This window comes from Hakea prostrata, chromosome 3 (genome assembly GCF_041222555.1).
Source record: "Hakea prostrata isolate BN-2017 chromosome 3, UWA_Hpros_2, whole genome shotgun sequence".
In the NCBI taxonomy this organism is placed as follows: Eukaryota; Viridiplantae; Streptophyta; class Magnoliopsida; order Proteales; family Proteaceae; genus Hakea; species Hakea prostrata.
In genome coordinates this window covers 51,688,180-51,705,182 of record NC_142602.1, presented here as the reverse complement: position 1 = coordinate 51,705,182, position 17,003 = coordinate 51,688,180, and the positions used below count along the sequence as shown (strand labels likewise).

The 17,003-nt window shown below is 37.4% G+C and overlaps 1 protein-coding gene across 1 annotated transcript; it reads left to right on the top strand.

Moving 5' to 3' along the window:
- The first annotated feature begins 9,889 nt into the window (after positions 1-9,889).
- LOC149022445 (amino acid transporter AVT6C-like) lies at positions 9,890-14,848 on the top strand. Its single transcript, XM_089147285.1, has 5 exons — positions 9,890-10,394; positions 12,187-12,339; positions 13,053-13,256; positions 14,031-14,502; positions 14,595-14,848. Exons 1-5 carry the CDS (start codon positions 10,013-10,015, stop codon positions 14,716-14,718), a joined length of 1,335 nt encoding a protein of 444 aa, XP_089003411.1. The 5' UTR covers positions 9,890-10,012; the 3' UTR covers positions 14,719-14,848.
- Positions 14,849-17,003: the final 2,155 nt, after the last annotated feature.

Genomic DNA, 17,003 nt, shown 5'->3' with positions numbered 1-17,003 from the left:
AAATGAAGGACTTGATTTGTAAATTAATAAAATTTGATTCTTTAAAATGTAAAAGTAAAAATTAATATTTACATCTTAACCCTCCTCACTTGAATCTCAGCCACACGATCAAACTCTGCTAATATGGCAAAATCTGGGCCGTCGGCAGGCAGCTGCTGCCGCAAATAAAAATCCATCCTAACCCTAACCTTGACCCGGATTCTTTAATAATGTAGGTCCGAAGACTCGGAGTGGTGGAAGAAGAGACTTGTGGGCCCTCATAGTTAAAGACTTGGTGTATGATTCGAAACCAATGGATATTGACAGTGAAGCCCCTTACTTTGATATACTGTCAGTGTTCAGTGAGAAACTGCACCTAGAAGAGGGGAAGCTTAGTTGAAGTGTTTGATGCACTTCTGGTCTTGTTTCGAATGTATTTCTCTACTCTAGACTTGTTTATTGACTTGTAGGAGAAAACCCAATTCAATTCAAACCCGTATAGCCTTTTATTTCCCTGATTCAAGCATGTTGTACATGCTTGGTCGATTGGGCCAGTCGACCAAAGGTTGTACAAATCTGAGAAAAAGATGCTTTTTGGATATTCCTCTCTCTATTAAAGTGTTTCTCGTGTTTTGAACCCTATTTCACATTTCTAACTTGCTGAGAATGTGGGGAGAGTTTCCCAAAGCACCTCCTTAGTAGTGGTGAAGATTATTCCCTTCCAATCATTGCCAATCATTGTTCCTTCTCTCCATTAACACCTACAAGGTATGCTTCATCACTCTCACTCTCTATCCTATTCTTTTCTTTTCTTTTCTTTTCTTGCTGTTGCAACCTTGGAGTTGATGCTGCAACCTTGCAACCATCACTCCAAGTGTTTACTTTTAGCTAATCATTGATCTCATTCCATTTCCATTGATGCTATGCTCTCATTTCAATTCTTGCATATGCATTTCTTTGATTTTCTTCTCAACTTCATGTATTCTTGTCCTAAACTGAGGTATATAGTGTGCTATGTCTATGTTCTATGCTAGCATATGATTCTAATCCACTGCCGATCAATTCCCTTAGCTAATTCCTTTATTTCCAATGCAATTGCACTTGATTTCAATTCATGTAATGCTTCTTGCATTCAGAACATAGGGTTTCAATTTGGGGGTTTCTAATTAGACCATTAGATTGTGTTAATTACTTGATTTATAGTGTTTTTATACTGTTACAATGAATCCCTCCAAGTTTCGAATCGATCTGAGCCCCGGAAGATCGATTTTGGGCCAAAAATCACTATTCAACCCCAACACTATTCACTTGGTTGACTGCTTGGTCAACTAGGTCAGTCGACCAATCAGTCAACCAATTGATTGCTGAATTGTGAACTTTGCTGATTTGATTCGTTCGACCTCCGATTTTCCCAATTTCTTTTCTAATCTTTCATTTATGTTTGTCTAGGGTCTTAATACCATATTTGGATCATTCTTTTGTCACCTTTGGATTATCATCATCACGGCTTAAGGTAAGGATGGTTATACCCATATGACATAGACTATGTGATTGTTACACTGATGTTGGCAACTTAGTAGGCTTAGCTTATTAGTTGTTTTTAGACATCATATGACTACTGTAGTTACCTTATAACAGTAGCACCACGTTTATTTACTTTGCTTATCATGTCAATTCATTCTTATCATTTACTTATACACTTGATCATGTGATGTTATGATGTATCTTTCAATATGATGATGTATCATGTATGTATGATATGATGAACTGAGAATGTGATTGGATAAGTATGATTTGGGATTGGGTAATGTCCTTTTGACATTTCTATCCTTGGACATCGGAGGGAATAGTATGGGATGTTCTCCGAAGATTCCCATCGACGCTTTCCCAAATTATTGGATGACATACATAGGACTTGTCTAGATGTGTTGGTTAGGACATCCCCGTTGTATCAGACCCGAATCGGAAGGGCATTGAGACCAAACGACCCGTGGTAGTAGTATGGTTTGATGGGCACTCAAGACCGGTAACCACCCCGTGAGGGAACATAAATCATACTACTGATACCCGAAATGGGCCATTTATTTGTAGGTTGCAAATAGCTAGACTTGGGCTCACAGGCGCTCAAGACCGGTAACCAACCCGTGAGAGCTTCCTGTCTACTTTTTGTGGATGACCAATAGGGTTGGTGAGTCCGTAGTCTGGGTGTCACATCCCCCAGCCGGTACCCTATTCTGGATTACTCGGGGAAGTGATCCAGAGCCCAAAAGATCAAGTTTAGGAACGATCATATCCATTTAGCACAATAACATAATCAAAAGCAAGAACAATCATAATGTTCAAGTAATTTATAATAAAAGTCAAGAAAGGATCTCAGAAGGATCACTAAGAATATCAGAGTGCGAAAACATGATACCAAATCAAAAGACAACTGTAGAGTATAGCGGAAATATACTCCACAAACATATGCAGAAGGTAGAGCGAAATCTAAGTAAAGCTCTAAGCTAATACAAGTAAAGATATTGTACAAAAGGAGGGAGTTTCGAAAGAAACCCAATAAGGCAGTTAAATCCATAATAACATAAATGGCAGGATTTCAAAACAAACATAAATGCAATATGGTATGAGACAAACAATGAATGTATGAATCTAACTCTATGTATGCTGGTCTCTATTGGCAAACATGCTTTAAGTCATAGCACCGTACTTCTTTAGGAAGGTCTCATCACACAATGCCTTTTGGTAGTGGGTCCAGCATCCCTCGGGACATTCCATGGCTGGGGTTAAGTCACCTCTCTCTCACATCACCGTTTGGTCTAAGTACTGGCGCATGTCAGGGTAAAAGCCTAGCCAAATGCAAGTCTCCTACTCAGTTACATCAAGTCAGATCCAAATATGTCCATTCCTCGCCCCTGGCGATCCTTTCTAGCATCCTTCACACTAGAGTCCTCATAGTCCCTGATTACGGACTCATCAACCCTATAGGTCATCCACATATGGTAAACGGGAAGCTCTCACATTCTCTCACAGGTTAGTTACCAGTCTTGAGCGCCCGTGAGCCCAAGTCTAACCATATGCAACCCTACCTAAATGGCCTCTTTCGAGTATCCACAATGTGATCCATGTCTTCTCACGGATTGGTTACTGGTCTTGAGCGCCCATGAATCCCCATTGCTACCACGGGTCGTTCGGTCTCAATACCCCTCCGATTAGGGTCTGACATAACGAGACATCCTAGCCAAATACTACTAGACAGTCCTAAATATGTCATCCAACAGTTTAGGAAGGTGTCCAGAGGGCATCTCCGGAAACATCCCATAATATTCCCGTAGTTGTCCAAGGACAGAAGTGTCAAAAGGACACCTCTCCTTCCCGAACCATACTTAATCAATTACAATCACAAATCAATCATATCATACACATTTACAGTGTATAGAAAATATGCCATAATAAGATTTATCTCATATACAGTTGACAAATAAAGACATTCATAAACTAAAGAAAGCAAGTAAATAATACTACTATAATTGAAGTAAGTACAACAGTAATATATTCATAAAAGAATCTAATTATGGTAACAAATCCGAAAGATTCTAATATAGAAACTAAAATCACACAATCTATGCTATTATAGAAGTAACCATCCTTACCTTATATAAATTGAAGAGAATCTCCAAGGATCAAGGAGAATCTTCCCAAACTTGGCAAGAAGGTCCTAAACAAGTATATATATCATATTAGGAAAGAAACCTAGAAGGTAAGAGATCAAATCATCCAAAACAGACCAAATATGAGGTTGCTGTACTCATTGGTCGATTGACTTGGTCTACTGCCTCAGTCGACCAACAGAGACAATGGCCTTCAAAATCAGAGTTTTTAGAATATAGAACCGAATTTGGTGGTTCAAAAGGGTACCAAACAAGGGGAAACTACTATGACAATATCCTAGTACATAGAGGACTTCAAAACACTAATCAAATCAAGTCTTCAAGTTACAAATTAGGAAACAAAAGTTACCATAATTAGATCAATCATGGTTCTTGAAGAATTCATAGTAAAAATCATGGACAAGAACGATAGGATGATGGATCATTGATTGTGATAAAGAAATCATGAAAAGCATGCATAGATCTTCAAGAAAAATAGATCTAAGGCTGAAGAACATGAATCTAAATAAGGAAACAAAACTTACCATAAATGTATCAGTCATGGTTCTTGGAGAAAGCATGGTATGATCAAGAAGAAAGAACTAGAGATTGATAGGTTACAACTCTTGTAAAGAAAACACAACGATTGACTACTAATATGATCAATAAAACAAATCGAAGATCAGAATTTGAATCTAAAGATGAACGAAGACAAGATCATGATTTAGATCATGATTCCTTCAAAAGCTTGCAATGATCATGATTAAGATCATTGCATTAGCCATTAATCCTTAGGAAGATCATGAGGAATGGGTAGAGAGATGTTTGCAACAGAGAATGCAGCATCTTCTCTACTGTCTCAGCCCAAAAAGCAAAGAAAATCAGAGATGGAGAAGAAGAAGAGAGTGTAGACATACCTTTGATGCAAGAGGAAGAAGATTACTTGAGTTCTTGCGAGGGATCAACCAAGGATGCAAGGAAATTGATTATAATGGAGTTCTAACTCGTTCCAAAGGCTTAGGAGGCAAAGGAGACGAAGTAATCCCGAGATTTGACTTAAATAGAGCAAGAAAGACCTAAATCTACAAAACAGATCTCATTGGTCGATTGGATTGGTCTACTGGCTCCAATCGACCAATCAGTCAACTAATGGAGACAGAAAGGTACAGATTGCACTGTTTTGGTCATAACTTCTTTGTTTGAAGTCTGATTGATCCAAAATTCGAAAGGGAACTTCACACAAACATAATAAGACTATCTAGCATGAATTTGACCTCATCCATGGTCCAAAAATCAGTACTTTATAAATTGGGAACATGAGTTTCTAAATTGGAAACAACATGATTCTCATAGCAAACTCACCATGGATTCAAGGGAAGAATTAGAGAGAACAAGGCTTCGCTCTAATGGAATATCAAGAACATATCAGAGGCAAGAATAACTAAATAGAAAATCAAAAGAATACTAATCCTAGAACGAGAGGAATCAAAAATAGAAACTTACTAGAATGCTTATATCAATGGTCAACATAGAAGGCTAAAATGGCTAGAAAGAAAGGGGAATTGATTCCAATAGATGAAATACATTAGAATAGTAGTAAAGGCTAAGATCAAACATGGTAAACATTAATTAGAAAAGAAGCTATAGTAGAATGGTCATGTTGTCCAAAATTCAATCAAAATCAGTGAAGAATTGAGGAGATTCACCATATGGTTTCAAGGAATGCATAGAGTGATTGGGGGTTCACTCTAAGACATAAGGAGATTAGAGAATAGGTAGTTATAGTAGTGTAACACCTTCTCCATAATCAAAACATCAAGATAGAACATAAGAAGAAGAAAAGAGACAAGAAGGAGATAGAACACTGAAATCAAGGTCCAACTTCAAGATGTAACATTAAACTAACCTTTGTTCACCCAAAATAGATAGGGTGTCCTGGCTAGGTTTGGGCTGGATTTCACACCGGACTACGCTGACTCTAGTGTGAAGGATACTAGAAAGGATCGCCCGGGGCGAGGAATGGAAGTATCTGGATCTGACATGATATGACTAAGTAGATAACTTGCATTGGGCTAGACTTTACCTTGACATGCGCCACTACTTAGACCAATGGTGATGTGAGAGAGCGGTGACTTAAATCTCAGCCATGGATTGTCCCAAGGGATGCAGGACCCAATTCCCCCGGCTTTAGTGATTGAGACCTACCCAAAGAAGTATGGTGCTATAACTTGAAGTATGTCTACCATAGGGACTAGCATATGTAGAGTTAGAATCATACTTGCATCATGTGTTTCATATCATCTTGCATCATGTTATGACTTGTAACATATGGTTTATGTATTAAGGATTAACTGCCTTGCTGAGTTCTTTTGAATTCATTCCTTTTTGTGCAATTGTTTTGTTAGACTTCTTTGTAGGTACCGAAGAAGCCGATGGCTCATACTTCGAGGAAGACCAGGATCCCGCATACTACACTGAAGGTCTTGGCCATTATGAAAGTTACGGTGAAGGTATCGAGGGTGATTACCCTCTGTACCAAGATTAGCCCAACTTTGGTGTGGGAGAGGCCATGCTTGGTTCCTACATGTACACCTACGAGGACATCCTGTACAAGACTTTGGAGACCTTAGCTTAGGCCTTTTTTTATCGTTATTTATTTGGAACTTGGATTTGTAACTTAATTTTCATTGATATACTCTTTTAGATGTTGGATTTGTAACTTAACCTTGATTGACTACTTTCCAGTGCCACTAAGGGAGTGACTTCCACTCACTCTCTCTCTTTTTGGGATTATATTTATACATTTGGTATCATCTTTACTCCACACTCTGATTATCTGTTCTTATCTTATTCATGATTTCTTTTATTATATGCTTTTACCTTGATTATTATTGTTCATGATTGTGTTATCGCGTATGTGGGAGGCATGGTTGCTCAATACTTGATCTTCGGAACTGTGGATCACATACCCGGGTATGCCTGGTAGCGTACTGGCTGGGTGGATGTGACAGGAAGTATAAAGGGGAAGAGGACGATTGAGCCAAGTGTAGGAGCTCGGGCTACTCCAGGAGATTGGAAAATTAAGTATGGATGGGGGAGCACGGAAGAACAAATACCGATGATGCCATCCCTTATGATTTGAGGGACAGGTGCCTTCGGCAAGAATTTCACCTTGCCAGCCTAACTCACCCTTCGGTCGTTTGGAAAGAAACACCCAACCAGGAGGTTAGACTTGCTCAAGAAGTAAAACTGAGAAAACAAAGCAAGAGAAGGGGTAATCCCGAGATCTAGACACAACCCGATGAAACCAATGATATGCCTCCAGCTATTTGAGAGGAGCATACCTAGGTAGATTTCCCAATGGTTCAAGACTTCGACAAAAAGAGAAGAGTAAAAAGGAAGCCGAACCCCACTTCTGAAAGTATCAACATAAATAGGAAAATCCTCAGGAGGATTGGAATCAACCCTTTCATTAGGGTTCGGGACCCGAAGAACAAAAGAAAGAAGAAGAGAAGACTTAGAAGATATTTCATTAACTTTAGTTGGACGAACGTGAGACACATAAAAAGATGGACCAGTGGAAGGTCTTTTGGATGGTCAGGAACTCTCGGCCAGTGATTGCTTGGGGGCCTTCCTTTTCTTGAAAGAAACTTTCCGAACCCCAGCCACATTTCCTGGAGGATCCCTAGGGTTCACTGGAGCGGAACGTAACAAGCAATCGGTGATCCTTTCATCCCGATCACCTGACAACTCCACAGAGACCAAAGGACTTGCTTGGTCAGCAAAGCTTTTTCCATCAATCAAACAATCAACGAAGTTTCCACTAGAGGTCTTATCACTACCCATGGAGAAAAATGAGAAATAGCTAGAAACTAAGCTTAGGGTTTTGAATGGAAAGCAAAAAGACAGACCAAAGATCAAACTAGCCACCCAAATAGAAAAGGAGTGGAACAACAGAGAAATGATGAGGAAACTTACTTGTGGTTGGAAAGAAGAATGATGCTTGAGAGACGAAGAGCTTGGTTCGCAAAGATGGAAGCTGAAAATCTCTAGAGCAGAAGCAGGTTCGTAAGTAGAAGCAATTTTTGCAAAGAAGTGGAAAATGAAAATGAAAGAGGAGAAGTCTCTTATAGACTTAAGAATTAGAACAAACGAACGAGATTGAATTCAATCAACGAACGAGATTGTGCGACTGTTCGAGTGGAATTGATCGATGGACTAGATTCAAAGTCATCAATGGTTATCGATTGTTGACAGTTCGAACACCAGGGTAATGATGGCAACTCTTCCCAAAGGTTATGTGGCGTACGGCGCCCAGGTAACGAGGAGTTTAGGCAGCTCAACGGCACACCGTTGAATAGAGACTCAGAAGCAATAAATGTGGGATGTCAAGGATGAAAAGACGTTTCGAATGACCGAAACGAAGAAGCAAACCAAGCGTTTGGTCTGGGGCTTCTCCCAACCACTCGGCTTGGGGGGTTATGATATAGAACAGATAATACCAAACCTGGTCAAACCATGGTCGGGTCATCAACCTCTGTTGGCTGCAGCCTCATCATGGTCAAGACCGGTCTTTGACTGGGTCTCATCGATTATGCGTGAATGAATGACTTAACCGTTGTGGATATGAACGTGGTCCCGAAGATTTTGGGATATGTAATTGAGTCATAGTGGGTAACTTCCATTAATGAGAGTGGGGATTGTGCTGCTAGGTAACTACTCTTGGAGAAGGTAAAAACCCTAAGATTTGACGGTCATCAAGGAAGGAGGCAAAGGAATCTAACGGTCGAGATTAATAGATAAAACCTATATAATCAAGTAGCCTACGCACAGACAAGATATTTGAATCATTTTTTTTACAATCATATTCAATTTATGCTCTGCAATTAGCCAGAGCCTTGTGATTAGTTCCTTAACTGACTTAGCCTTCGGAGGTGGCTTCTCGACCCCACAGTCGGGCCACGTTTAACACTGTTTGGCAAGTATTTCTTCAAGCATATTAGGGCTAAGCAGATTTTGGACGTATCACATACAATCATTAGATGATGGTTCGTAGATGCTAAGCTCACATACTCTATTGATTATGAAAGGATTTTTACTAGTCTTGAGGAACATTCCTTCAATAAAAGAGTTATTTTTATTAACAGGAATTACAGAATTTTCACGAAGGACCCCAAAACGGGAAAAAAGAAAAATAAGAAAAAGGTTGCTGGCGTGATGCACGTTGGCTCTTGGCTACCGTATAAACCCATGTGAGAGAAAGATTTGTACTTTAATTTAATTCATATTGGGTGGTCCATATGAATTAAGAGGGCCCATATGTTTCTCAAAAAAGAATGGAGATGATTGCAAGTTGCAACTTGCAAGTTGAGGTGTTAAGGTTCATTTAATTATTTAATATAAATAGGTCCCCCTTATAAATAGGAAAAAAGAAAAAACCTGGTGGATCCCGTGTGAGCCCCAGTCTCTGTTATATGATTGAAAATCATAAGAGAGGTGATCCAGACTTGGTCTGACTATAGTTTAATTCCTCTATGGATTTCTCCTATTCTTAATCTTTTGTATACCCCCATAAGAGTACCCCCATAAGAGGGGACAAAAACGAAAAGAAAAAAAAAAATACAGAATGACTGAATTCTCTATCATTTCACATGTAACCATGTCATTAGGTAGCATTTTGAATTTTAGTTTCTTCCACATGGATATCTCATAAGGCTATATAAACAATTCTAGATATAACAGTGTTGGGTCTCCCCGTCCTTTATCTCCTTGGATTCAAGAATTATGTATTCCTGTTTCCTCGACTTTTTCACGGACTCCTTCTTATGGTTGAATGAAATTACTTTCGTACCAAAAAAAAAAAATCATAGTAATTGGAGATTCTAAAGTTATCCTGAGTTGCCTTTAGAGAGTTGTCCAGAAGTATGTGTCTTTTTTTTTTTGGTAGAAAGAAAGTATGTCTCAACAACGGCAGATTGGATGGAGAAGATTTGGACTTAATAATAGAATACATTTAATAATTATATTAATAAACTTCTATTCCAAAAAAAAGGGAAAAATCCAATCTCGCTCAACACACGCTTCGATCAACAATACGGCTGGCCACTCACCTATCCTGTCTTCCCGTCTCAATACATTCACCAAAGCACCATCCATCACTGCTATGTCAAACAAGTGAATGAGAAACAAATCTGCAATTACCAAACTCACCTCAACTTGTTCGTTCTTTCTCTGCAGATCTTCCTCCCTGTCAGTGTCAGCTCGGTAACTACGCCTCTTCATGATATCTTAGCTCTTTTCAAGTTTTAATTATAAAAAGACAAATGGATTAATTGAGACAGAACAGAACAACTGAGACTAAAACTCTTCGATTTTCCTCCTCCAAGATGAGAGAAGCAGACATTCAAACTTCACTCCTGCCGGAGCTCAGGCCATCCCCGGAAAACAAGAGCCACGACGCAGACGGCGGCGCTTCTGTTCCCGGCGCAGTGTTCAATGTCTCGACAAGTATTATTGGAGCTGGAATCATGTCGATTCCAGCTACTCTCAAGGTCTTAGGTGTCGTTCCAGCCTTTGCAATGATCGTGATCGTCGCTGTCCTCTCCGGTATTTCAGTCAATTTCCTCTTGAGGTTTACAAATGCCGGCAATTCGACGACCTACGCCGGAGTCATGGGAGAAGCGTTCGGGAGAATTGGATCACTAGCGTTGCAGATTTGTGTGATGCTCACGAATCTTGGTTCGTTGATCATTTATCTCATTATAATCGGTAAGTGCCAAGCACAATACATCGATTTCTTTTCTTTTTTTTTTTCAGTTTCAAAATTTTTAGTTTACCGATTAAATACCGGTGGCGGCGCCGCGGCGTGGTGGTGATTCAGATGATGGTTCGCAGATGCTGAGCTCACATATTCCGTGAGCTGTGATTTGTGAGCGAGCGAAACCGTGAATTTCCAATTCCATTATTGGATCAATTGGTCTTGAGGAACATTCCTTTCTAACAACCAAATATTTTCGTATCAGTTTTGTTCAACAAAAAGGACTTTTTTTTTTTTTTTTTTTTTTTTAAATATCAGGAATTACAGATTTTTCAGCAACGAAGAGCCCCAAATGAAAAAAAAAAAAAAAAAAAAAAAAAAAAAAAAAAAAAGAAAAGAAAAGAAACGAAAGAAATGCTGGCGTGATGGACGTTGGCTCTTGGCTACCGTATAAACCCATGTGGGAGAAAGATTTGTATTTAATTTAGTCCATAATGATTACCAAAAAAATTTAATTCATAATGGGTGGGCTTGCGGTTGTTAAGACGTAAGGGGACCCACATTTCAAATCGAGATGGGTAGCAAGTGGAGGTGTTGAGGCCCATTTAATACAAGTGGGCCAGATATACATTAACAACGCCAATTACACAGATTCGTTGACAGTCCGCTTTATGGTCCCTCCTTTACATGTAACCATGTAATTAGGTAGTATTTTTGAATTATATTTTATTTTTAGAATTGGTAGCTTTATATTTGGTTGGGGATTATTATATATACTACAGGGAGAGTCGAACTAGTGACGCCATGACCTCTTCACTAAGAGGTGGTGGTCATTACCAACTAAGCAACTTTTTGATAGTGTATTTTTGAAGTGTGCTTCTTAGAATGCTATAAATGACAACTCTAGATCCAATGTTGTGATCTCCTCGTCCTTTTAATTATAACGGTTGGATCCTAAAATTATACGTGTTGCCTTTAGAGAACTGCATGGAACATATCTGTACAACAATAAAAATAAAATATAGAAAATAAATTTATAAAATAATTAAAAAAATAAAGAAAAAAATTAATTAAGGGTACGTGTCAAATCATATTGTGTGCGTAATCAAACCCTTGCTGCTTATATCATACCATATCGTATTGAATAAATATAGTATAATATTGAAACCATGTAGCATTATTGTTTGATAAATGATAAAGGAATTACATGGATAACATGATACGAATAAACCATACAACACCAATACCTTATCAAATATTAAAATTATTTTGGATTGAATAATTAAATATGATATGGTGATGATATGATATATTACCGTTTGGTATTATTACAGTTCCAAATACTGGTTCCACACTGAATTGACACCCTTACACATAATTAAGGGGAAGAACATTTTGAATACAAGTAAACCTATTGGAAATAATCATCGCAGAGTTGATCGGTTGATAAAACTAACATCTCTTAGTAAAGAGGTTGTGGAAAAAGAAAGAAGAAAAAAAGATAACCAACTATGGAATATAATTTTGAAAAAGCACTATTGGGATTTAGTTATTGGAAAAGAGTCTTTTGAAGAGAGGAATTGACTAAATAAATTAAATATTCTTGCATCCTTCACTCCCTTTTTCTTCCTTCATAAGATTAATAGTAAATGCTTCAGTTTTTTTTTTTTTTTTTTTTTTTTCTATAATCCTATTCAAGCATTCTTCATTTTCCATAGGTAAAAAAGAAAAGAAATTCTTTATGGACCATTATGTGAATATATTGTTCACTAACAAACCATTTGATCTATATGCTTAATGTAGGTGATGTGTTGTCAGGAAGCCAATCTACAGGAGTAATACATTTCGGTGTTCTACAAGAATGGTTTGGATTTCATTGGTGGAACACACGTGCTTTTGCGTTATTCTTCACTTTGCTTTTTGTGTTGTTTCCTCTTGTGCTGCTACGTCGTGTAGGTTAGTAAATGTTATATCCCTTTTTCTCCTCACATTTCTATCTCCCTTTTACTTGGAGGGATATTTTTTAAGAATAGTTAAATATGAAATTTAAACCGACTCAATTGACTAGTGACTAGAAAGATTATAACAAGAACAATAGCAGATGTTGGTCAATTAATCTTAACTAAAAGAGACTAATATTTTCTTTCTTAGTTATACATGAAAAGTGAAAACCTTAAAATTAGAGTAGAATTGAAGTAAATATAAATGGAAAAAAAATCTCAATTCTTATGTTTTGATAATTGAATCACACACTTTATATAAAGTGGTTAAGGAAATATAGAAATGAGTTCAAATGGAAGCAAAATAATTTGTCAATAATTAAAGCCTAAACCATACATCATTATTTGATCAAAAGTCCCTCTAACCATGGAGTGGGATTTTCTCCATAGCCTTCCTTACTAATTAGTCAACAATAAAATTGATCTTCCTAGTAATACTGTGAGAAGTTTAATTTCAAATCCTTCTAACCTTTCAACTTTGAAATTTTCAAAGTTTGGATGAAATTTTAAACTCACCAAAGAAGAAAAAAAGTTGATAGCACTTGTTTAATTTTCATCTTTTTTAGAAGTTTGGAATTGATAGATTCAACAAATATATACAAAAATTTTACTCAACTAACTCAAAGTATCTTTGACTCATTGTTTTGTTACGTGATATGATTTTCCCAGAGTCTCTACGGTTTACTTCAGCCATCTCGGTTCTTCTTGCTGTTGTGTTTGTTGGAATCAGCTCAGTGATGGCTATATGTGCCCTCTTTGAAGGGAAAACACAAAGTCCAAGATTGCTACCGGATTTAGCCCACCAAACTTCTTTCTTTGAGCTTTTCACTGCTGCTCCTGTCATTGTGACGGCTTTCACCTTCCACTTTAATGGTAAGCATTAAGACACAAATTGTTTCTTATACTGAAATGCATTGAGCAGTTTTCACAAAAGTCAATGATAATATGATTTTGTTTTGAGTTTGGTTTCTCTATCCCTGGAGAGTGGAGAGGGAGGGGATGGCTCCTCACCATTGACATGGTTGGGTTCCACTTCCAGAATTAATGATGGTCCTGTATCTAAGATCCGGATCATATCAATGGTGTTGAACTGTCCCCCATCTCCCGTCCTTCTGATTTCTCAAATGGTTTTATTTTTGAAATCTTTCTTTCCTTATATAGACCCATCAGTCATTCCTCCAAATAGTTTAAGTTTTTGTTTTAAGTATTTCATGAAATTAATGGGAGAGTAATCTCACTTCTGTTATATCCATTTTATCCTCTTTGATACCTATGTCTCTTTCAATTTAATAGTTCAAACTTTTGGGTTCTCATATACCTATGTGTTCTTTCTAGACTTTTCAATTCCAAAAGTTCAATCTAGGGGGTTGTTAAATAGCTTATGTGGCACTTTCATGTGTACACGGCTAAAACCGTTTTGTTATCAAGTAAAGTTTTCATCCCAAAAATTCAAACTTGTAGGCGGCATCACTCCTGAAATGTATCAGGAGTTATAACTGATTAGTAGCCAATATGAAACTAAACTCCCAGCAATCTCTACCTTTTTGATTGGATATTTTACATTAGGAATGCCTCTTCAAATTTCATGATTTGTCAAAGAATTATCACTATATTTCTTACTTACAAAACTGGAACATATGCATGCAGTTCATCCAATTGCAGCCGAGCTTCAGGAGCCTTCCAAGATGGTCTCAGCAGTTCGAATATCACTAATACTATGCTCAACAATTTATTTGACTGTTGGCTTCTTTGGGTACCTTCTATTTGGGGACTCCATCATGCCAGACATACTTGTTAACTTCGACAAAAATTCTGACTCTCCAATGGGTGCAATTCTTGATGACACAGTTCGTTTAAGTTATGCACTGCATCTCATGCTAGTTTTTCCTCTACTGAATTTCTCTCTTAGGTCCAATATCCATGAACTCCTCTTCTCCAAGTCACCTCCATCAACTTCATCAACAGACACCACCAGATTTCTCTTCCTCACTTGTTTTCTTCTAGTTTTCATTTATATTGCAGCAATAGCCCTCCCAAATATATGGTATTTTTTTCAGTTCATGGGTTCAACATCAGCTGTTTGTCTTACACTCATCTTCCCAGGTGCCATTGCTTTAAGGTATAAAGTTTCATCTTTTTAGATAACTTACAAGAGTACCTTTCGGATGTTTATATATATGTATCCTCACCACTTCTATTTTGTTTTGGCAGAGATGTTCATGGGATATCCACAAGAAGAGACAGGATATTGGGAACATTGATGATAGTTTTAGCTGTAATCACAAGTTCAATTGCTATTTCCTCCAATATATCTACTTTTAGTAGAAAATCATAATTACCTTCTTTTTTTTTTTTTTAGTATTTTGTATTTTGTAGAAGTCTCCAGAGTCTGCACCAGCTAGTTGAAATTGTGATGAGAGCCACTAAAGATGTATTATTATTTTTTATTTATATTAAAAAAAGTAACTTGGGCCACGAAATATAATGCTCGTGTCATGTTTTCTAGATTTAGGATGTTTGTACGTAGACAAGCAGATGTTTTATAAGGAAGTCGCTTGATTTTTTTATGGGGTAGAAAGATCATTTATTGAGGAGCAACTGAGGCTATAGGACGAGACGGGGAGTGAAAAGCGATCAAAGAGTTGTATCCTCTACTAGCTGGGGCTAGACCATCTGGTAACGTATTAGAAGCAAAGAGAAAATTACAATCCTCAAGGTTTGAAGACTAAGTGCAAAATTTAGCCGGATGATAGCGCTAATACACATTGAGGGTGGAAAAAGCTTGTCAATACAGCAATTCACCAATTCAAGGTTATTGAAAGACCCTAACGAATCTATTATGGTTTGAATTTGATTTTTGAATTCAAGTTTTTTAATTCAATTTTTGGATTCAAGTTTTTAAATCAAGTTTTTAAATTTGAATTCAAGTTTTTATATTTTGAATTCAAATTTGAATATTATAAATAAATCTTGTACAACAGCCATGTTTATTTATAAATACATAAGACTTCCCATCAAGGTAAGCAACCTATTTATCAAAATTAAAGTTTTTTTTTGCATTCTTTCATGGTATTAGAGCTAATGTTTTGAGATTTTTTCCCCCCAAAACGTACACTACATTTTCAATGCCTTTGCTAACACTCCATTCCCCATTACCAATCTCTCCAACCTTGTTTCTGTCAAGCTTGATGGAGCAAATTATCTCATGTAGAGAGAACAATTAGAATCCATTTTTATTACCTGTGATCTTATGCATCATCTTGATGGTATTGGATCAATGCCAAATTAAACTGTCACTACTGGAGGAACTCAAATGCTGAATCCAGCATTTTAAACCTGGAGAAAGAATGATCATTTTGTTCGATCATTCATCAATGCCACCCTCACACCGTCTCTTTCTTCTCATATTCTTGGCCTTCAAACAACAGAAGATGTATGGGATTCTCTTGCACAACTTTTCCAACAACAATCCACTGCTCGAAGGACTTATCTTTGCAGTGAATTGCAAATGATCAATAAAGGAACGAGCACAATTACGGACTATCTTCACAAAATTAAGTCCATCGTTGATTCCTTAATGGCAATCAATGACAAGGTAAATGACTCGGACTTGGTAGCATATACATTAAAATGGTCTTGGTTCGGATTATCTCACTTTCATCATCACTGTGGAAAATATTACCCCACCCGTTACCTTTACCGACCTAAGGGCCAAACTACTTACTCATGAGCAACGGTTATGCCGTGGCTATGGGAACACCCAATCAATCTTAATTGATTCCCATTCCCCTACTGCATTATTTGTTACAGATCAACCTAAATTTAATTAGCCTAATAATAATATTAATTCCTATCCACCCACCTAGATCTGACTTCCAAAATTCATCAAATGGCCCTCCAAGATCTCAAAATTCCTATAACCGATCAAACCAAAACACCTTTAACACTAATTCCTTCAAATGTCAAATATGTGCTAAGCAAGGCCATTTGGCCAATAGATGTTATTTTCGTTATGCCCAGAGCCAAAATAATCCTAATCCACCACCTCACATTCCTTATGCTGGCTTACATGGTACCCAAAATACCCAACACATTACACCACAGAATGATGCACAGTGGATACCGGATTCAGGTGCTACCAACCATATGTCATTTGATCCAGCCATGCTACAACAATCTGCCACTTACAAAGGAGAAGACCAGGTTTCAGTTGGTGATGGTAAGAAACTCCCTATAACTCATATAAGCTCATCAACTTTGAAAATAAATTCAAATTATTTATCTCTTAATGACATACTAATAATTCCCTAATTGTCAAAGAATTTAATTTCCATTTCTCAACTTGCATCTGACAATAATTGTTCTGTTGAATTTTTTCCATGGGGTTTCTGTGTTAAGGATTTGGAGTCAGGTATCACTCTATTGAAGGGTCCAGTCAAAGATAAATTGTATTCTCTCGACCAATGTTGTGCCTCCTTTGGCTCTTTATGGAAATAAAGCTCCTTTTGATATTTGGCATCGTCGGCTTGGTCATAAGGGTTATAGATGCTTAGATAAGGACACTGGTAAGGTATATTTATCTAGACATGTTATTTTTGAAGAAAAGAAATTTCCCTTTTC